This window comes from Pungitius pungitius, chromosome 16 (genome assembly GCF_949316345.1).
Source record: "Pungitius pungitius chromosome 16, fPunPun2.1, whole genome shotgun sequence".
NCBI lineage: Eukaryota > Metazoa > Chordata > Actinopteri > Perciformes > Gasterosteidae > Pungitius > Pungitius pungitius.
Window position 1 is genome coordinate 16,123,444 of NC_084915.1, and position 22,316 is coordinate 16,145,759.

Sequence of the window (22,316 nt, forward strand, 5' to 3'; positions counted from 1 at the left end):
AGTGGAGTCATTATCACAACCAGTCATAAGACCGTTGCAAGTTAAAATAAGAGGAAACGACGACAACTCGTTTACAGATAGATGGATTTATTAATCTGATCAGCTGACATCGACACGGCGGAAACAAAGAAAGGTTTTTAAAGACAGAACTACGTACATCAAATGAACCGTTGAGTTATATTTAGTGTGGCTGAAGCAGAGATGTTTCCAAGTGGGTGGCAAAAGTGAAACAATACACACAGACAGACACACACATCCTCACGCGTTCACACTGAACACCTAAACAAGTTTAGGCGCTGCTCAGGGAGTCCACACCTGGCAGGACTTTACCTGAAAAAAAGGGACAGAAAGACACAGTCAGTGGAAAGATTTACTCGTCACTCTTTTATTTATTTGGGAAGGAGCATCACGCCTTCAGTCACTCACCCTCCAGCAGCTCCAGGCTGGCGCCGCCTCCAGTGCTGACATGGCTGACCTTGTCTTCCGTGTTCCACTTGGCGCAGCAGGTGGCGGTGTCGCCCCCGCCTGCACACAAAGACACATCACACACACACACACACACACACACATTAGTAGGAACATTAGTCTGAAGACATTTGTCTAGTGTCAGACCCAGTTGACTTTTGGGGGCGGTCTCGTGTTTTACGATGTGGTTTTTAGTATTTAGCGCTTCCCTCACCGATGATTGTGATGCAGCCGGATTTGGTCACCTCCACCACCTTGTCCATCATGTCTTTCGTCCCTTTGGCAAAATTCTCCCACTCGAACACACCGACCGGGCCGTTCCACACGATCTGCTTGGCCCTGGCCACCGCCTCCCCGTAGGCCTTAGAGCTCTCCGGCCCGCAGTCCAGACCCTGCAGGCGAGATCAGAATGAACCACGCAGCAGAGCCTAAAAAAAAAAAAAAAAAAAAGGAACAATCCGTTAAGAAGAAGACGAGACCTACCATCCAGCCGGCGGGGATGCCGGCAGCGACGGTCGCCGTGCCGACGGCGGCTTTCTCGTCAAACTTCTCAGCGGTGACGAAGTCGACGGGCAGCGTGATCTTGACGCCGTTCTTCTCGGCCTTGGCCATCAGGTCCTTGACGATGCCGGCGCCCTCCTCGTCGTACAGGGACGTGCCGATCTGAGGAGAGAGAACATCGTCTGGTATGGAGCTGGTGTACTTTCTCTGGTGAGAAACCGATGTCTCCGTTGTCAGAATGAAAGCTGTTCACCACCAGGTCAGATAAAAACATTTTTTTAAGTTCTTTGTTTGCGTCACGATCGACCAAAATTCCACCTCTTGAACTTTGTTCAACAAACAGATTGACAAAAGACCAAGTTTCGACACTCCGTCACTATGGTATCAATGAGGTGTACGATGTCTGCCTCCATCTCAATACAAAGGAGCGGAGCAGACTTCAGATTTTGGCTACTTGGTTATTTTGTGTTGCAAGAATACACATATTCATTTTCCCTTTCGGACGTGTTTTATCGTTTATAGACTTGACGGTCAGATATTGGCAAATGAAGGGACGCTTTCGGAACCAAGACGTTAAACAATCTCTAGAACCTGCTCCCCTTCTGTTCGGAAAATTCTTAACTACTTCCTGCAGAAAGCCCAAATGTCAAAGCTCCATAATGCATTGAGCTTAAGGTTATTCAAAATATGAATTGTAATAAAATGTGAACGTGTCAACTGGAGAAAACCAAGTGTTTGATAGCACATTGGAGAGCAGCTTCATGCAGAGTAAGCATGTTTTTTTTTGTCCACCTCACCTCCATGTTGTTAAGGACTTTGAGGAAGGTGAAGGCCATGCCGCCACCGATGATCATCTCGTCGACTTGATCCAACATGTTGTTGATCAGCTGGATCTTATCTTTCACCTTCGCTCTGAGACCGAGACAGAGGCCGCACACATCAGCAAAGAACGCATTTACGAGAGAAAGAGCAAGAAGTCAGATGGAGGTGTACATCTAAACGGGTTCATTTAATGGCTTATGAAAATTAGCTTGGGTCTCTGCTTTGGGGATGCAACAAATGCATATCCTCAGTGATTAATCTGCTGTTTATTTGCTTAAGTAACTACCTATAAAATGTGACCAATGTAGGCAAATAAGATGTTGCTGATCCTGAGCCGCATTCATGCCACAATTAAATGAAAAAAAGGTGGCTGGGATTAAGTTGTAAAATGTTGTTCAGTTCAGATAAACCATCTGATTTCTATTTTAACACAATTTCAACCCAAAATCAATCCAACTGCATGGACCACTTTATGAAAATAAGCAGAATTCCAACACGTTGCAGCATAGGAAATTCAAAATCTATGTGGAAACTAAAAAATAAAAATGTGCCTACAGTCTGAGCCACCAGCACGTTGTGTTGAAGTGAGCCGCACTCACCCTCCCAGGATGGCCAGGAAGGGCCTCTTGGGTTTCTCCAGAGCCATGGCGAAGTAGTCCAGCTCCTTCTTCATCAGGAAGCCGGCCGCCTTCTGGGGCAGATTGACTCCCACCATGGAGCTGAGGGCGAGGAGCAGTCACATCACCACAGAGCTCCCGCCCTCCGTCCTCCGGTAAGTCGGCGCGCCGCTTACCTGTGGGCTCGGTGAGCCGTGCCGAAGGCGTCGTTGACGTAGACGTCGCCCAGTTTGGAAAGGGAGGCCCTGAAGGAGTCGATGTCACCCTGAGAGGCCTTGGTCTGAGGGACGAGACAAAAAAAAAAAAAAAAGTTTAAAAGCATGAAAACCAGACCCTTATTGTGAGCGGGGGGGAAAAGAAGATGTGGTTTCTCACAGAACATCAACAAGTAAAAACACAGATGGAAAATAACAGCAGATTATACTTTTCCTTAAAATAAATATTATAAAGGCAGGACGTTTAAGAGTATTTCCACATAGTGGTAATATTACTTCCTTCCTTGATTAGATGATGCAGTGTGTGTGTGTGTGTGTGTGTGTGTGTGTCTCATTGTCTATGAGGTTCTTGCTGCCCTTTCACAAACTGGAGGGCGGAAAAAAAAAGATCACAAGAGCTTTTGAGTGTTGTTCAAATGTCACTTGAGTCTCACGCTTCCTGCCGATTCGGTCACGCAGACGGATTTCCACCTTCTCCCAAAAGTGTCAGGAAGGCCACGATCGTCTGTGCTGCACATGTAGTTCATGGAATCGTCACAAAAGGAGTCGGGACAACACTTTCGGGTTTGTGATAAAGTCTGATAGTCCAGCAGCACAGTAGTAAACCAACACACCCCCCCACAGGCCACATACCAACCAGGCCAGGAAAAGAAACATCCAGCCCGGGGCAGCGCCGCTGACCTTCAGGATAAATGTCAGCAGGTCAAAGCTGCTGATCTCTCGTCATACTGAGGCAAAGCCTGCTCATTCTGGAGGACCACACGACCTCCTTGCATTTTATTCTGAAAACCCTGTAGTGTTTTAATTTTAAAAACATTCACTAAAACATATAATTTTCTGTTTTTCCTCCGGGTGACCCAGGAGAAAAAATCCAGAGGGGTTCTAAGAATTCGCTCTTTTTTTTCTTCTTTTTTTAAACAATTGTACTTGAATTTGATGTCTGTTAAGAAAAAACATGCAGCTTACATCCCAGGCCATAATTCACTTTTTAAAAAGGAGTTTAAAAAAAAGTCTCCCATCCCAAAAAATTATCTTCACATTTATGAACAGACGGATACTTTGTATCTTTTGATCCAAGATTAAAATAAGTTGCAAGATTCAAACATTCAATCTGTGACTAATTCTGCAAAAAAAGAAATCTGCTGCTCCCTTGGTGGGGAGAGGCAGGGCGACGCCTCACCTTGTTACCGGAGGCGTCCTTGCCCTTTCCCTCCTCGGCGACGTGGAAGCGAAGGTTCTCCAGCAGCAGGACGGATCCGGTGGCCGGGTCGGCGCAGGCGGCTTCCACCTCGGCCCCCACACAGTCCTTCAGGAAGGTGACATCTCTGCAGAGTCAGAGGAAACGGGACTCTTCATTCTCAGAATTAATTGTTTGGAAATATTACAAAAGCGTCTGTTTAGTGGAAATTGTTTTAGTCAGGTCAGTTTGCTTTTTGTCTTTTTTTGTGTGTATTGGTCAAATTCAAAGAAAAACGGTTTTAAAAAAAAAATGAATCTTTTAAATAAGCATTCAATGCTACTCAGTGCATGGAGCAAAAATCAGTGGCTTTCATTGTGAAGAAGCCTCATTAAATGCATTTGACTGGTTATTGCTTGATATAAAAGGAGATTCTGGTTATGGACTTACACTTTCTTCCTAAACCAAGTCACTCCATCAACTAACCTCCCCAGCAGAGTCTTGAGCTCGGCGGCGACGGGCTCCAGCGAGTATTTCTCGGGCACAAAGTTTCCGTCAGGGCGACCCAGGTGGCTCATCAACACCACGGATTTGGCCCCGTTGTCCAGGCAGTGTTGGATGCTGGGAACAGCTGCCTTGATCCTGAGAATCAACGCGACAGTTTTACTCCAACGCTTCCCTTAAAGAACCCGTGTGCTTGGCTTAAAAAGATGAATCTTTTGTTTTCCATTTATGTGAAGGATTTCTTCATAAATGACTTTACCTCTGGTTGTTTGTGATCTTCTTGTCTTTCATTGGAACGTTGAAGTCAACCCTAAAAGAAAAGAAAACTAGAATGACACATTTTGACATGGAATTTTATTTGAGCGTCAGTTTTATTTTACGTTCCAGTATTTTGTCACAAATGTATGTTCATTTTTTAGCACTACAGACAACTTTGTTTGTTGCTGCGTCACATTCTGGTGCTTGGCAGTAAAACACAGACACGTTCAGCCTCTGAACACCGAGCTGGTGGCGCATGCAGCGGTGCACACGGGAACACGCTGCATCCCTCGTACTCCAGGCAGTTACATAACCACATCCACCCTCCACTTCTGTGTCAGAGGACCAGATTCACTGAGACACATGATCAGGCCTCACACACACACACACACACACACACAATGCTACAACAGCTATCCGTTGTCCGAGTTGGATCCCCAGCAGTCAGCGATTCAGCCGGCTCAGCGGTTCTTGCGCCATTAGAACAACTGTAGTAGTTTTCCACCCTTCAGAGTGGATCCAGGATATCATGGACGGTTTGGCTGCATCGTTTAAACATGTACACACATGCAATTGTTAACGGCATACCTAAGCTAGTGGCCTACATAAGACCACAAAGAACGAAACATGTCATTTTTAATTCAATTCGATATACCAATACCAATTAAATTGGGTAAGAGTTTCTTTGACTTCATTAATTGAGATAAGGCTAACTTTAAAAAAAATGTATTTAGTTTATCTCTCAGATAAGCCTCAACTGCTTTATTTTGGAACAGATTTCTGACGGACACTACTGGGTCTCTACGGCAACGTCACGCCTTCCTTCCTTCCTTTTTATTCTGGACCAGCATCTCAAACAATGCCTTCCCATGTACAGCCAGAAGTGCATTGAACTAATACGCGACTGCGGCAGACCCGGGTCTGATTCCAAGGGACTCATTGCCTCTACACGGAGGACAACCCAAAGCGGAGGGAGTTTGACCTTTTAACAGCGGAGGCTGGTGGTGTCGAACCTTGTCCTATGCTGCCGTTCATTGCATCACCGATCTGAGCAAACCAACATGACCTGTGACATTTCCAAGGAGGGCGTGGGTTTCAAGTGCCAATGGCCGTCGTATATATATATGGTAAATGGAAATAAAATTACTTTGCAGATTCTGAATGAGAATCATGATGCATTATTAGAGGCCAAGTTACTCAGCTGTATATATAAAGTATTATATAACGTAATTGAGGACATCAATGCAGTCAGGGATTCCAGGGGGAAATATGTACATTTTACCTCTGAAAACGGATTAGGACAACCCAGCATTATTAAAAAAAAACTTTAGCATCTGCAACATGAAATACTCAAGACGTTATGCACAAATACAGATGACACATTCATTGGGAAATAACTAATCTCGATCGTCGGAACATGCCCAGATTATCGGTGTTATACATCACAGATACATTGACAGCGATTATTTGAATTATTGCAGTGATGTTACTGGACTATAAAATAGAGGATTGACTAATTTAACCTGCATGGTGGATGCATCCATTCAGCGTCTCCTCACAGGCACGTACTGTGACACGGGGAAAACGCGACAGACAACGCGTAAGGCCGTTAACCATCCGTTCAGCAGCTAAACTGGATGCATTTTGGACCGCAGGATTTGTTAGGCAGCAGAACATCTCCAAATTCCAGCTAACGTTTAGCTAGCAAATGTCAAACGACTCCCCTCCCGTTTAACTAGCGGCTCGGCTAGCTACGCGGTGGCCGCTCACCTCATAATAACCCGCTTGGCTTTGACGTCCACCTTGTCCAGGGTGAGTTTGTTCGACAGAGACATGTTGCGTGTTGTTGTTTTTCTTTTTGCTTCGCCGCACTTTCCTTCGCTGGGTCTCCTCCGCTTCCTTCTCAGCCGGTTAGCTACCGAGTGACAGCAGTGACCTTAGCGAGGAGGAGTAGCTGCGGGGCGGAAACAGGCCACGCCTTCCTCTGCGCGGATTGGTAACAGTGAGAAGACGACGAGGCATTCCATTGGATGTCCCTGCTGTCTGTAGTTGGACGAAAGGCCGCGCCCCTTGATGACGCTGCAACAGCTCACCCTCATTGGTGTCATTACATGTCAATTAGCTGACGCATTTATCCAAAGTGACTTACACTAAGTGCATTTCCACCGTAGAGATACAAACTCAGATGAACAAGTAACAAGAAAGTACAATTCTCATCAACTAAGCAGCTTCAGATACTGGAACTTGGATCTTATTTAGGAGTCAGTTACCACAAGCCAATTGAAATGTATAAATGCTTGGGCACCGGTCTAAGTGTATCACATCGTCATTCATTTGGATGTATATGTCCTTCATTTGAGTAGTTCTTTTCTGGTTTATTATTTGACTTCTAATCGTAAACATTCAGAGAAAGAACTTTATATTTCAACACACTATTACTTCAATAGTTTAACATTTCAACTGAGCAAACTAGGAGTTACCACAAAGCACATCAACGAAGAGTAGGACCGCTCTTAATTTATTTGGGCAAACTAACTTGTTGGAATAAACACAGGCATTCATCGTTAATCATCTGTACAATCAGGTTTATAATGCAGGTCTGTCATGGCAGATCTTTACTCCTCAGGCTCCCTCCATGGTTTGGGCATGACCTTCCCAATAGGGGAAAGATTCCAGGTGATGCCAGTTTGAGTCAGCACCTGCCCAAAAAAGCAAATTTGTTTTTTCAAAAGGACATGGCAGACCTTTTTAATGCAAAGAAATTCCACTTTATATTTACTATATCCAAGCTTGTATATATAAATGAATGTGATCTGACAAGAGAGCACCACTTACATATCCCCACACAGCAGTGCAGAAGACCAATCCACCGACCATCAGGCCGTTGCCATACTTTTGATGAAAGTCGGGGGGAGCGGTGGATCCATGCCTCACCTGCCTTGCGGCCTGACCTGGAAGGGATCAAAACATAATGGCATTATTAGGGCACAATTGCTAATTTTCTTCTCAGTTTATTCTAACAGTGGAGTTTTTCCCCCCTTCTTCCAGTGTAATCAACCAGTGCTTAAGTTAAATAAAAACATGTAAAAACATACACAACTCATAATCGTCATCTAGCCTATTTTCAAAAAAATACAAATGTTTTAGTACCAATAAGATTGTCATATTCGTATCGATTTACTTGTTACCAGAGTTGAGCCATGTTTGTGTATTTCTTTCAAAAATAAAAATTGAGCATATGGCAAAAGAACAAATCTTGACAAGAGTTAGATAACTTAAACCAGATATGGTTGTCCTTATTTGCCCTTCATGGACCTCATCTAGACAACTTTGTGTTTTTTTTTCAATGAAGTTACTACAGCAAAGTAACGTTATATATTTTCAGAACTGACGTTTACCGTAACGTTAATACATAGACAGGGAAACATACAAAGGTAGATCTTATTGTGCTAACCTATGTGGATTATAACAAAGGCTACATGTAACGTTAGCGGTTTGATTCAGCTGGAATACGCGTGGCGTTTTAATCGCGAATGTTCATTTGGGTCAGTCATTTGGGAGTGTTTTTATCGAAACATTTCACGACGTTAGCGAGAGCTGCCGAAGTTAGCTTAGCTAGCAGCGTTAGCACGCTGACCTTTGTCGCCATGCAAAGACGCGGTCGAATATTTAGTCACCTGATATCAAAACTGTCGGTTCTAATAAACACGTACAGACCACACGCAGTCATCATGAAACACATGCGCGTTCCTTACCGGTGATGTTTACCGCAGCCTTAGCAAACCGGTACATGTTGACTGGTCTGGTGATTTCAGATATCCTTGAAGAACGGAAGTGCAATAAGGCCGCCGAGCGTAGACGAAACGGAAGTTACGACACCGGATGTGAACCTCCACCGATTTACCGACGCTACGTTTATACGGTTGGAAACGGTAGTTTAAAGCTCATGTTTGGACTATTAGTCATAGAAAACATAAAATGTTTTACATTATGTTATTCTGGGCTCGTATGGCCATGTCAAATTCTCAACAAAATGAATGTGGTCTCTGAATACATTTATATATCTAAAGTAACGCCGTTTGTAGCGTAGTGTCAGGATGGCCGAGTGGTCTAAGGCGCCAGACTCAAGGACTGATCTCCTTCCTCAGTGACGGGAATTCTGGTCTCCGAATGGAGGCGTGGGTTCAAATCCCACTTCTGACATCCTTTTTTTCTTTAAACAAACTCTTAATAGCTTTAGAATAGAATCAACCGTGCCTATCCGTGCTTCTGTAAGATCGGCTTAGATACTCTTGATATTTATTTTGATCCTGGTATTCCATTCTCATGATCACCTTTCATCTTTATTCACCTCACATACATGCAATATGGTTGATTTAAAGATTCATCAACTAAAGGTATGTTCTTCAATACAAAGTGCAATAACGTGTTGAAGAAATACTGGGCAAACTGCAATGTTGGTACAGAATTCAGTTACAATAAGGGTTAATGCCAAGAAAATACAAAGTATTTTACAGCACTCCATGTCTCTCAATATTTCATTCCAATAAATCTATTTCCTAATAAAAGCGGTTTTAAGTTTGTGCAAAATACTAACCAACAAAAAGTTAGAATATGAAGCATAAAGAACATGCTCATTGTACAGAGATTAACTAAAAGGCATTGAAATAAAGAAACAATATTTTATAATATTCTTTATTAAATCAAAATATCATTTGAAGAATTATGACATTTAGTTTATGTACATCATACTAAATATATTCCCACTCTCAATGTATTTTGGGAAAGTGACCAATCGTTCAGTCGACAGAGGCCAAGAAAAACATTTGGAGAACAGATTGAACATCATTTAAAACCATTGTGTTCCGTATACAATAATTATTTAAAACACTTCAGACGTATGAATGAAGATAAAAAAATCTTATGAAAGTATTGGACAATAATTGTCTGACTTTTTTCAGACTTCAGATCATGGATTTAGTGTCAAAAAGAATGTAAACAAGCCCTCAGCTGAAAGGGGAATAACTGAAACGGATTTGAAAAAATTACCAGCAGCAGCTTGGACTTCATCGTGTTTACAAGTGTAGCCATTTTGTATTATGATCATTCCAACACAAACTGCACCATGTGAGGAGCAGAAGTCGTGAGAACTAAAGTCACGCACAACAGGGAGGGTTTTATATTTTATCATTTTTCTGTTTTGTAGTATATAATTGCACATTACTTTTTTCATCCGACCTACAGTCTAACTTAAAAAGGATGGAAATCAGAATTGTTAAAGGCAAAAGAAAAGCGGAAACTTCTATTTGAGGAGCTGAAAGCAGTCTTTTTTGCTTGATAAATGAGTTCACTGGTTAATAGAATATAAAATTGGGAAATGAAGATTTGACATTCAGAAAATTACCATTTAATACAAGTATTCTACAAATGTATTAACGGCGTACAAGTTCTGAGGATAACAAAATAACACTAACTACAGAGTCAGGGTCAGAGGTTAGGATTCATTTCACAGATCTAAATGGTACATTTACAAGAAAAAAAGCCAGAACTTTTTATAAAAGAATAGCTAAATAAAGTGGTTCTTAGTTGTTTTATTTGTGACTTTAATTCCAGTTTTATTTGTAAATTCTTGACTTCGTAATCTCAGTAATACAATTTCTATCAGAAAATAGATTCATGAGGAAACACTTTAAATCTGAATTGTTTCGTAATGAAATGCTGCCCCTGCTCTGCAATCACTGTTCTTTTTTGTTTACCTACAATGGCTCTAACGCACCATCATAGAATTGAGACCAGCAGATGCATTTGATGGGTTAACAAGACACCTGCCAGTCATCTTCTCATTTAGTGTAAAGCACAGACAGGAAACCGTTCACCTGTCATATAAAGGTAAACAAAGCTAATGTGGTTTGCGCAGTTTATCAAGAAAAACTTCTGAAAATATATATTATATGTATAGCAGTGTTTTTGTTTTTTTTCAGCCTACTTCACATTTGTGTTCATGAAACACATTACGGTGGGAAACCTTACCAAAGCTTTCCAAGCAAACTTCATTTTTCATAAATCCCTCCAAACGCTGACACTAGAAGAAAGATCTACTTTCAGGGAAACTTGCCGGCCAGTGTAACTAGCTTCTTTTTTTTAAACTAACAATGACCCTATTAAATGTTTTCTGGAAGAAAAAAACAACATTGAATCTCACACTGGCTCCAGAACCTCAAAAATATTGTTGCTAATCTTTTGTTAAACTACTTCCTGAGATAATTCATTTCAAAGTGAACCGAGCCAAACCTCGACTGAAAGGAATGTGTCCGACAGAGCTGTGGATCATCTCCTCCTTTAGTCCACCCACGATTCTCAACCTACACCTGACACATCAACGCCAGTGGAATTGGTCCAACTTCTTAATTTTACACAACAATTTAACAGATCTGTTTTTCAGTCGCCGACACATCAGAATGCAGCAGGTTTAACTGTTAGAGCCATAGGGTCAAAGGAGATGAATGTAGTTTGGTCAGGATTGTGACAGTCCAAAAGTACTAGAATACATATAGAAGATTGGCCCCAATAGGAGGCAATGGGCATCAAAATTACAAACCAACATTAAGGCATCGGCCATTTTCTTTCTCCCCCCAGTTCTCTCAATATGTTTCTACTCCGTCTTTTTGTCCTTTCCCTCCTCGTCGTCGTCTGTGTACTCGGCGGGCTCGTCCCCTGGTTTCAGCAGCTTGCCGATGTAGTTGTACTTTGCTGCAATAGAAGAAAAAAGAGAATCCGAAAATGAATAACAGCCGACAAAATGACCGGTAAGAGAGTCAAGGACACTGCTTTATGATTTGTACCCGTTCAACTAACACGCCACTTGACTCTTCTGAGTAATGAAGATAACATTATAAAAAAGAGCTCTAGTCAAGCCTCAGTGGGTGGGAAAATGTAGCAAAGATTGTGTAACTATGGCCTTGCTGTTTGACCTTTTAATGGGGGGGGGGAGTGAAACTCCTCCTTTAGCGGAGCACAGATTGGATGGTTTCATCTCTTTAGTGCATCCAAGATGAAAACATCAGCTTTAAATAAAAATAAGACTGCAAACATGGAGGGAAGTTACACCGGTAGCAATGCACTGCAGTGAAAGTACAGTCCGTACCACAATAACAGTGGATTTTATTTAAAGGTGTAAAGCCACATCTAGTACTCACAAGTGAACTGTAACTCCCACTCAGAGAGGCTCTCTTGCTGCATGGTGTTCAGGTCGGACAGGTCGTCGTGTTCGTCTATCAGGGCGTCCTTCTCCAGGCAGAACGTAGCCAGACCTCTGGATGCATCTCGGCCCGCAAACACTCCGTACGGCCCCTCTGCGAGACGGTGGAGATACACAGTGAGGTGAAGGCTGAGGCCACAACGGCACCTGGGCCCCAGAGACAAATCATTTTCAGCTCATTTTACGGGAAAGGCACTTTTTGGCGGCCTGATGTTGAGGTAAATACATTTGCCAAACCAGACGGCTAGAGCTTTGAAATGCAGACACGGTCATTTGATCAATAGGCCAACTGATATTTTATGTTACTCAAATGAAAAGATGATGCCCGACTATGGATTGATAGAACTTTACTGCTCCATAAAACTCCATCGTTATCCAAAAACTGTTAAAAATTCAAATGTCACAGAGTCCTGTTTGAGCAATTAAAGCTACATTGACCAACCAGTAAGCAGCGGAGTCTTTTTCACCCTTAAATTGAATGATTTATTCCTGAAGCGTCTTTGAAGACTTTTGTCCTCCAGTAGGAAGAGATGTGCTGATAACGGCAATGTACAAAACTAGTTTGAGGGCTGTATTCTGGTTCTCGTGTGGCATTACCACAGACTTGTGTTAAGATTCAAGTTAAGTCATTTGAGGTATTGAGCCTCCCTGAAAACGGCTATTGCACTTTTTTATTTAAATGTCTGCAACAAAACTCTTTACCACCACAGAGCCCTTGATGTTTAACAGCATGCAACAGCCACGCGTGTTATCAAAGCGTCCTTGAGCACAAAAGCCCGCCCTTCCATGGACATCTTTTTAAATGGGCCGGATTCCTTCACCAACGCAAGCCCCAGCGGGATTTCGGGCCTCGGGGGTGGACGTGCAATGTGCACTGAAAAGGTCTGCGTGACAGTGAGATATCATGTTGGTCAGAGGTTACAGACAACAGAGGTTACCATCTGAGAGGAGATAATAAAACAGGAGGTCTGACTCCGCGTCAGTTTCCACGGCAGCAGAAACTATGAGGTATGACGCGGCATATTATCCTTGCAGGGAACACATGGTTTGACTCGCGTTAGATGCTACGTGGGTTTAGCCTCCTTCCTGCAAAGAAAAACGGGACTGGAGACCTCGTTTTACACAGATAAATAAATACAATTACATTCATGTCTGTCTTAAACTGAGGTTTGAGCTTGCCTTTGAATCAACGGGGTGGTGGGGGGGGGGTGCTGAAGAATTTTTCCCACAAAAATAAATACAAAGTACCTCAAATGTAAGGATTCAGCATAAAATCAAACATTAGATCGTAGAAACATGGCGGCGACCGGTTTGTTTATGTATTTGTTTTTTTTAAATCCAGGAGTAACACCTCTTCAATAGACGATCCGTGGTTCCAAGGCTACAGTCACTCCCCCCGATGTGACGAGCGATCTCTGTATTCTTTGCTCGTCACTTTACAGAAGAAAAAAAAAACTTGAAAACTGCTTTTCTTGTTTTTGGGGTGTGTGGGAGGTGTAATCACGTCACCAAAGAGTAAAAAGAGGTAGAGTGGGAAAACCAACAATAAAAACGTAACCTTTAGAGCCACAGGCTGCAGCTCCAGAGCCCAACGGCTGTCACACGCGAGCGTCCGTTGGTGGCTTTAAATTCGGAAGGTTCGAGACGCGAGAGGAGTGTGGCTTAAAAACGGCTCGGGCCAGTGTAACGGGTCGTGGTTACCTGGGCCGTAGAATTTCTTCCCCCTGGTCACGTCGAACACTTTCCCGTTGACGGCCATGAGGATCCTCGGGTTCTGGAGTCCGTCGTAGGGCTTCAACTCTGCGAGGGTGAAGTCTCTCTTTTTCAGTTTGGGCAGCTGCGGCTCCACCTCGCCGAGGTCCGGCGGTGTGTCCCCGCGGAAGATTTTGTAGAGGAGGAACAGACAGAGGCCGAGCAGGGTGAGGTTCACCGGGGAGGTGAAGATCTCCTGAAAAATACCACTAGAAGTTAACTCGCTTCCTTCTGCTTCGGCCATGTTGGGTCCTCTTTCTCTCTGTGGCGGCGTGTGCGCGTGTGTTGGGTGGTGGGCGGGACCCCGGGGACGCTGAGCCAATCACAGCTGCAGCCTGAGAGGCGTCCGTTAACGGTTTAGACCAATTAGGGTTATTCCAACTTCTAAGCGATCGGTGATGGATTAGATTAAAAGGGTATTAAGTGCCAGAAAAAAAAACAATAAATCGGCAAACCTCAAACAATTATTCAACTATCAGCGGTTGTATTATTCAACTAATCCATATTAGTATTTCATCTCTAAAATATATGAATCAATTATTTGAACGTGTTCCTTCTTTTGAATGGTGTTCGGATGTTATGCAGAATACTGTTTAGTGACCAAAAATAAATGCAAAAGATCCACAAAGTGATCCAGAAGAACCAAACGGATACAGACTTTATAGCTGTAGTGTCAATTGAGACAAATTCAATACAAAAAGGATTGTCCTGTGTTCTCATATTTATCTAAGTCATATATTTAATTTGAATCGTTGCAGTGCTAGGTAATAAAATGTGCACTCGTTATGTTTAGGGTTGGTAAATATATACTTATACTGTGATACTTTATGAGACAGTTATCTTCCTGTTACAATCCTTGTTACGTTCAAACAACAATAAAGAAACAAGACGTTTCTATACTCTCAGGTGTAAGTTCACTGTTCATAGACTCATTTTGAAAAGGCCATAAAACTAATTGGATGGATTGGAAGTGACAAATGTATGTCATTTCATAATGAGAATTTGTGCCTTTGCATTTGTGTCCAATATCCATCTCCGTAACCCTTGACTACATTTGTGTTATTTGTTTTAATATCTTTCTATTTTTCTGCTTTTTATTTTGTTTACATCTTCTTTATCCTGTGGCATTTTAGTTTGAACTTACGTATTTCACTGTTTCCGTGTGAAATTGTACGTATGCAATTCTACACTTAATCCTCAATATTAACAAATAAAAGTCAAATAGGCTACAATAAACACAACAACAAAAAAGATCAACACATCCGGTGATTGTCTCAATTCTGGCCCTTCCGTCTCCTGGAAACCTCCGTCTCTTTGGTTCCTACCTCTTTGGTTCCTACCTAAACAAAAAGCTCCGATGGAGAATTCCACCCTCTCACAAACATCCCAGCCTCGGGCCAGTTGATTCACGCCAACTCAAGCCCGGGATTATCGTCAAAGAAATCGAGCTTCTGTCATCCGGCCCGCCGCGTCTTTCCGGTAACGTAACTTTCAACCGCCGCTTATTTAACGCGTTGCGCAACATCCCCAGCAGCTAGCGGCCGCTCCCGGGGGTCCCTGCGGCGGACAGATGACAAGCGGTTTGTCGGTCACCGGCGGACTAAAACGGGTCTGACGGCCCCCCCGGATCGGTTGGGATCGGTTCGTCTTGGCATGTCGAGGACGGTTTGTTGATTGGAGCTAGCTACCAGGTGAGTGTTTTGTTCGTGAGGTTAGCTCGGCTAGCTAAGGTGGGCTGGTGTTTTTGTCTCGTTCGTGGTGGTTATAAAAGTCACCAAAATAAAAGTAGTAATTCCACGGAGTACAAACTCGGTTTACAAGTAATACCGTTATTCCTGCCTTTCCCTAAGTAAAGAAATTACAAAATGACTAAAACATTCTCTTACTATATCATACAATAATTAGCAGTCAATACTGTAAGCTATCACGTGTTGTGACGCATTTAAAATACATTTAACGTTTCATGTTTGCTTCAACGTTCCACTATATTACAGCATTCAACAATGCTCGTAATTATCAACGTGTATTCAGTGTTATACAGTTTAAAAGACACCTCAGAAAATTGCAATTAAGGAAAAAGTGCTGAATCTTTACCACCAAGTCAGACCAAGTTTAGTTTCAGTTTGACTAAAATCTTAATAACATTAATATTTATGAACGTGAGGTCGAATCTGTGTATCATCACAGCAGAGGCTACACAGAAGAAGTGAAATGATTTAGTAAACCACCCAGAAAGTTTAAAATGTGTTTTTTTATTGAATTTTTAAATGTTTAAAAAAACAACAACAACAACACTTAAAAACCCTCCACCCTGCAGTCACCATGAGCGCGATGCGCGTGGACGCCAAAGTGGTCATGCTGGGAAAGGAGAGCGTGGGGAAGACCAGCCTGGTAGAGAGATACGTCCACCATCGCTTCTTGGTCGGGCCCTACCAGAACGTGAGTGTCTGCTGCTTTCGCTTCCATTTTCCACGCCCTCGGTGAAAGGCATTCACGCCGCCAAAAACCACTGTCCAGATGCTCCCATTAGGCGAGCATCTCTACGGGAGGAGTCTGGCCCGTCGAACGCTGTTCGGCCTTTCAGACGCGCCTCTCTCGCTGTTTTTACGACTCAAAGGATGCATTAGTAAGCGGCACAGTGGCTTTGGAAAGTATTTAGGCCACGGGGAGTAACGTTAAAATGAAGTCAGACTTTAAAACCAACGCACACGTTTGCATTCATTAAAGGTGTGGTCTTTTATAACGTTACACTTGGGTGCGTGGCTGTGCAAGCTGACCGTGAACCCGGTCAGTCTGGTTTTCCAGCTCCAGGATTTACTTTTGTTTGTCAACTTACGACTCGTTGCGCTAATGTCAGCAGGTGTTGCAAGCTGCATAAGGCTTAAAGTCCACATCCAGTGGACTGAGCATGCACCCAAATGCAAAGGCACAAATACGCAAAACCGTATACAGCTCTCAGACCCCTTCACCTTTTCCATGTTGTATATTTCATTTATGAAGGGCAAGTTCTGTAGTCCACAGAGGAGTCTCTCTGTATTTCCATCCGTGAGTATCTGATGCTTTTTTTCTCTTCCTGACAGACTATCGGTGCTGCTTTTGTTGCCAAACCAATCCAGGTTGGAGAGAAGGTGATCACGCTGGGAATATGGGTGAGTTTGAGGCTACCCGATGAGCATTTTTAGACCACTCCTAATTCATCTTTGTCAGAAACTAAACGTTACATGCACCACTTGCATTTAAAGTACCCTATTTTTAGATTTATTAGACTTGGAAATGAGATCATTTTAAGTAAATAAGCAATTTTTCCGTTTTCAGCAAATAATAACAACAACAAGTTGCATTAAGTTTTCTTCCCCTTAGTTATGTATTTTTACATTGTTTTATTTCTACGTGCGTTATTGTACAGAGGACTGATTTCACGGCTTGACTAGCCTTTACTGGCAATGACTCCTTCACACTGTTGGAGAACAAAGCTTTCAAAGACTGGTTTGCAGGAATGGAGACTAAATAATTATTATCAGATCTCAGAAGTAAAGACCGAGACGTCCCGTAAAGAGGTCAAAAGGTAGCTGGAAGATGGGATCTCTGTGTTTTTCTCAATCAGGACACGGCGGGATCAGAGCGCTACGAAGCCATGAGCAGGATCTACTACAGAGGAGCCCGGGCCGCCATCGTCTGCTACGGTAAAAAATAAATAAAAACCTACATCCCGATGTTTCTGAGGGGCCCTCACTCCACAACTTAAATACCCTTCAAGTATTCGGGCAGCTGCTGCATGCGTCTGTAGATGGACAAAACTGAGCCGGGGGCACGTGGTTAGTTCTTGCGGCGGGTCCAAAGGGGAACCGAGCACCGCGCGGCCGATACCGACAGCAGCTGAATTGGTTTTAAGTAGCGTGGTAACCGCAGATGTTATTTCAAGGGTCGGACCAACGAACCGTTCTAAAGGAGCCCTTTGACCCCGGGACGCGGCGCTGTGTTTACACGCGTGTCATTTTGGACTTTTCAGATATGACTGACACCAGCAGCTTCCGGCGAGCTCGGTTCTGGGTGAAGGAGCTGCAGAACTGTGAGGAAGTAAGTCTGACGTTAAATTAAAGCCGGCAGTTTTATTGTCTAATCCTTCATCATCACCATCATCATTATTAAGGCTACAATACACACGACACGAGAACGAGTGTTATGATTATTTTGAGAAATATGAACAACATTTTTTTTAAATCCTGTTTAACAAAGGAAGCGTCTAAAAAAAAAAACAAGTTGCGTTGCGGCAGCTTTAATAACATTCATTTCACAGGACGTTTGGTGAAAAGCCAGAAAATACCTGATGAAAGAATGAGGAAACGGGACATTTCATCCAACGACACATTTCAAAAGCAGCTTAGGTTCAACACCCAGGTGTCATAGACACGCACCTTTTGGCTCCGTGACATCATGGTACGTTTGTCCCGTCTGCGTCGTTTCCTCCAGCACTGCAAGATCTACCTGTGCGGCACTAAGAGCGACCTGATCCAGGGGGATCGAAGCCTGCGGCAGATCGACCACCACGACGCTCAGGACTTCGCTGACGGTGAGAACGGCAAATAGTAGTTTCATTCACATCGATTCAGTTCTCTTTATTTAGTAGTAGCATGAAACCTCATCAAAACCTTACATTTAAAAAAAAAGTTAAATAATGTTTAGTTTAATATCATAAAATACTTGCTTGCATTGTAGTAAGGGACTAATTGCACACGTCCCTCGTGGTTCCCACTTGTAAAAGCCAAAGGATCTCAGATCGACCTCTGCGAACCCCGAGGAACTAGTTTAAGGCTCGACATTCGGGCCGTGTGAACAGAGTTAATGTTTAAACCTGAAAACCGGTTTCATTATTTACTCTGACATTTCTGAAATGAGGTTCCCGGGGAACGATTAAATCACTGAAGTTCTTGTAAACCTTCTGAACATGGTTAAAGGATATTAAGAAATGTTTGACCTCAATCGGCCTCCTTTAGACCTTTTTTCCTTGCGGCTGGCCGACTTGATTCCATCACTGTTTTTGGTTTGCTTCACAGAAATTGGCGCTCTGCACTTTGAGACCTCCAGTAAAACGGGGAATCACGTGGGTGAGTCGTACGTTCAGTCGCCCCGCGGGACGCTTTCAGCACGGTGCAGCTGGAGGAAGTGAGCTTCCCCTCAGAACTCAGATATTGACAAATGTCGGCGACTTGTGGAGCACAACAACTCATTTCATGACTGTAACAACTCTGGAAAGACGTGGTAGGAAACAAAAAACAACAACAACAACGACATTTGAACTGGAACGCTGGAAAAATAGTTGACTAATTTCACGACGTCATTAAGAAAAAGTTCAAACTGAACCGCTTCGCGCGGCTGTCCAAAAATCCGTTACTTCGACGGATGGGCGCCCCCGTGTTGCGCGTGGACTGCGAGAAGTGGGAGGAGCTTCCGCTGTGGGCCAATCAAACAAATTCAAAGTACAGAGAACCAAAATAATGTTTGGAATACGGTCAAAGTGGGAAATAGTGAAGTGTCTGCTATTTGGAAATGTTTCTGACTCTTTGAATGATTGTGAAAAAGGGAAGTGCGTAAATAAGACGTCTAAAGTCATGTGAAGTAATGCAGTGGTACCATAGCCCTCAACATACTGCTTTGTCTTTCTTTTTCCAATCGGGTTTCTGTCACTGACCCGCTTTTATTCTTCCATCCGCCCGACAGACGAGCTGTTCCAGAAAGTTGCCGAGGATTACAACACCAGCGCCTTCCAGTATATGACAGGTGACTGTTCCAGTAGGTATTGAACACGGCCGACGCTTTGAGCGGCAAGGAACACGATGTTGTGCAGGTCGTTTCAACTCCACCTCTGGTTCGCTCCTTCAACGCCGAATAAATACCTGAATTAGAATCCAGTAACATCAATAACATGGCCGCTGCCTGTCAATACTGATTCTTTTGTACTTTTACTGCTAAGGCTGCTTCTACACTCTTACAAATATACTACAGTCACAAATTGCGGTCCAAGCGGATTAGCGTAGCTTAGCATGAAAAACCACTGAAAACCCTCAAGCTGACCGTTTAATCGTTTGTTGTTTATTCCTAAATATGAGCTTTTGATCGTGTTTTTCAGCAGAGGAGACGGGAGTGGACCTGGGCCAGAAGAAGGACTCTTATTTCTACTCCTGTTGCCATAACAACTGATGCTGGGGAAACAATGAGGGGAAACGCCACCGGTCCGCGCTGTCTGAAAACTGGGCCCTGCAGCTGGAATCCAAATCACAGAAGAAAGGACAAAGCAAACAAACAAGCAGTTCTGTTAAAAAAAAAAAAAACTTCTTTGGTTTATTTCTTTGGTGCCACAAAGAACTGACGGCTTCAAGACTTTATGGACCAGGATCCATTGGCTGGCAGATCACCAGATCACCCCCCCCCCCCCCCCCCTCAGTTTGGTGCTGTGGCTTCTGGAGCGCGGCGGTGAAGGCGTCTGAATCGGTGGCGTTACAACTGGGGCTTTTAGTGCGGCGTGCAGTGCTTCCGGAGGGGGGGGGGAGGAGGGGTTCGTTTACAGCGGTTTGGTTTTTGGTTGACACATTTAACCTTGTTGTCATCTTTGATGAAGCGTTGGACATGGAGTGAAGCTCCAGAGAAGCAGAAGTACTTAATCAAAGTGAATTATTCTTTTGGAAATTGGGTGAAACTCAAGAATGAATTGATATCGATGAGCCTTACAGAGGCACTATTACTCCGTACTAGATCACATGGTCACATGGTCACGTGTGGCACTGAACATCTATTATGGTGGCGATTTAATTGGCGACTATAATGCCAACTTCTTTAATTTCATCTGCATGGCCCGAGCTCGGCGAAAGAAAATTGCTACATTTTTACATTTTTTTGAAAATGTGACTTTCAGTCAGTGAAACGTTCCTTTCGAAACTCCGAAAGGTTCAAAGAGACAAAGTTCCCCTCCTCTGTGGTGAGAAACTGAGTATTTCACCAACAAGGGAAGAAAACCCGTTGCGGGTGAATGTTGCAACGCGGCCTAAAAACTGTCGTCATCTTAATGTCCTCCCAACAATACTCGCAGCTGTGTGTGACGTGAACACTCTTAATTTATTGCCTTTTTAAGTTTGTGCTGCCAGGAAGATGAGGGGAAGTAAACTGACACGATATCAACTCCCCTCATGTTGCTGCTTTAAAAGTGTTGACATTTTGATGCACAATATTTTATACTGAAAGTCTGTATAAGACGCTCCGGTGTAAAGTACAAATATGTTCTGTGTAATTAAAAGCTTGTTCAAATGTTTTTTATAGTGATTGATCCAAACTGTTTTGCCTTTGTGTATAAATTGAGCTTTTTATGCATTTTGATTGGGTGGGGGGGGGGAAATGGCCGTACGCTGTTGGTTTGAATCAAAAATCGAATGCAAATCATCACCAACCTTAACAGCGTGAGCTGGATCTGTGGTCAAAGGAAACCTGTGTTTGGGGTTTCCAGCAGCTTTGTCTTATTTCACTTGTAAACTACTTTGCTTCATTCCAAGGTCGTGCCGTCACCCCGAAGGGAAACATCCACGTGAAAGCTGGTGCCTCAAAAGGGACGTTACAATACGGCAAATAAAACCACTATAAATCACAAGCGCTTAGTGCATCACCTGCGCTTTGTACTGCAAAACATAATGTGCGTTCTGATCAAACGATCAACTGCCCTCTTTGACTCATTTAGGGACTTTCTGACAAAAAGCTCAGATGAGCTACGCCACTGGAGGATAAAAGGTATTCGATTCTGATCCCTGACAAAGCATCAAAGTCTTAAATTGAGATTTTCAAAACCTCATTGTCCCATAATAAATGTTGCTTTTAGGTTTCATACGGCTTGGAGGTGCAGAAAGAACATGCAATATAAACATGTACTTACAAGTCATTGTAGGCTTTATTGTCCCCACTGATCATCCATTGACCTTGAAAAAGACCAAATTGCATTGTGGTCCTTCATTCGGGCAGAAACCCTGCATTGAAAATAAATAAAGTTTAAAACAAGTAGAGAAATGAAAAGCAAAGACAACTTGATTTGACTAAACGGAATCACACTTGGTTTACGCCTCATTCCTAATTTACATCGTTCCTGCTGTTATAAAAAAGGCTGATTCATTATTTATCAAATGAAGGGTTTAAGATGCATTATGTTGAATGTATTGATACATGTTTACACTCTTGTACACTTTGGCTTGTGATAGTATTTTATTTGCCAAATGTGTATTTTAAATCTTTACATGCGATGAGTTGGTTTCCACTTTATCTCTTTTTTTTTTCTTTTTTTTTTAAATCACCCGCACAGTTGGTTCTACTCATTTCAGATGCTTAGAGCTCCTCTGTGGCTTCGCCTTCCTTCTCATGGCCGAATCCAAGAGACAAACGTCTCTGGCAACATCTACAGGTTGTGAGAAGTGAAAAATAAAGTTTACTGCTGCATTGTCCTTCTGTTTGTTTATTAGCTAGAAGAGATTCACATCTCACATTCCTTCAATGACTTCCTTTTTTTTTTTCAGAACATTTTTTGACCTAATTTTTTTTTCTCTCTTTTTTGGTATAATTCTTAGATTCTAGATATTTTGAATGGTTTTGAAAACATTTTTTGACGTGATATTTAAATCAACCCTAACAGCATTTGGCATCTTCAAACGTCTCTGTGTAAAACATTTTCTGTGTATTTTCTCTACACTAAATACAATTCTTGTTCCGTGTAGGAC

General features: G+C 42.8%; 4 protein-coding genes and 1 non-coding gene across 12 annotated transcripts; 2 read left to right on the forward strand and 3 right to left on the reverse strand.

The window, feature by feature from the left end:
- Positions 1 to 67: 67 nt before the first annotated feature.
- pgk1 (phosphoglycerate kinase 1) lies at positions 68 to 6,520 on the reverse strand. Its single transcript, XM_037467065.2, has 11 exons — positions 6,330 to 6,520; positions 4,561 to 4,611; positions 4,284 to 4,439; positions 3,801 to 3,945; positions 2,582 to 2,685; positions 2,388 to 2,507; positions 1,764 to 1,878; positions 949 to 1,128; positions 680 to 857; positions 427 to 525; positions 68 to 330 (listed from the first exon to the last, which is right to left on the reverse strand). The coding sequence occupies exons 1-11, from the start codon at positions 6,392 to 6,394 to the stop codon at positions 290 to 292; spliced, it is 1,254 nt and encodes a 417-aa protein (XP_037322962.1). The 5' UTR covers positions 6,395 to 6,520; the 3' UTR covers positions 68 to 289.
- A 536-nt stretch (positions 6,521 to 7,056) lies between these two features.
- Positions 7,057 to 8,445, reverse strand: LOC119215163 (cytochrome c oxidase subunit 7B, mitochondrial). Its single transcript, XM_037467072.2, has 3 exons — positions 8,315 to 8,445; positions 7,395 to 7,510; positions 7,057 to 7,258 (listed from the first exon to the last, which is right to left on the reverse strand). Exons 1-3 carry the CDS (start codon positions 8,349 to 8,351, stop codon positions 7,175 to 7,177), a joined length of 237 nt encoding a protein of 78 aa, XP_037322969.2. The 5' UTR covers positions 8,352 to 8,445; the 3' UTR covers positions 7,057 to 7,174.
- Positions 8,446 to 8,650: 205 nt separating this feature from the next.
- Positions 8,651 to 8,762, forward strand: trnal-caa (transfer RNA leucine (anticodon CAA)). Its single transcript has 2 exons — positions 8,651 to 8,688; positions 8,717 to 8,762. It is a non-coding gene; the product is annotated as a tRNA-Leu (tRNA).
- A 476-nt stretch (positions 8,763 to 9,238) lies between these two features.
- pgrmc1 (progesterone receptor membrane component 1) lies at positions 9,239 to 13,850 on the reverse strand. The gene is made up of 3 exons (XM_037467657.2): positions 13,519 to 13,850; positions 11,756 to 11,911; positions 9,239 to 11,309 (listed from the first exon to the last, which is right to left on the reverse strand). Exons 1-3 carry the CDS (start codon positions 13,811 to 13,813, stop codon positions 11,212 to 11,214), a joined length of 549 nt encoding a protein of 182 aa, XP_037323554.2. The 5' UTR covers positions 13,814 to 13,850; the 3' UTR covers positions 9,239 to 11,211.
- A 754-nt stretch (positions 13,851 to 14,604) lies between these two features.
- rab24 (RAB24, member RAS oncogene family) lies at positions 14,605 to 22,043 on the forward strand. Of its 8 annotated transcripts, none has more exons than XM_037467655.2 (9): positions 14,605 to 15,260; positions 15,887 to 16,008; positions 16,650 to 16,718; positions 17,174 to 17,252; positions 17,579 to 17,646; positions 18,040 to 18,139; positions 18,624 to 18,732; positions 19,288 to 19,359; positions 19,697 to 22,043. In XM_037467655.2, the coding sequence occupies exons 2-8, from the start codon at positions 15,892 to 15,894 to the stop codon at positions 19,349 to 19,351; spliced, it is 606 nt and encodes a 201-aa protein (XP_037323552.2). In that variant the 5' UTR covers positions 14,605 to 15,260; positions 15,887 to 15,891; the 3' UTR covers positions 19,352 to 19,359; positions 19,697 to 22,043. The 8 variants fall into 8 exon arrangements, with proteins under 8 accessions (XP_037323552.2, XP_037323553.2, XP_037323546.2 ...); XM_037467656.2 differs by having other exon boundaries at positions 19,700 to 22,043; XM_037467649.2 differs by having other exon boundaries at positions 14,606 to 15,260; positions 19,288 to 19,347; positions 19,700 to 22,043.
- The last annotated feature ends 273 nt before the right edge of the window (positions 22,044 to 22,316 follow it).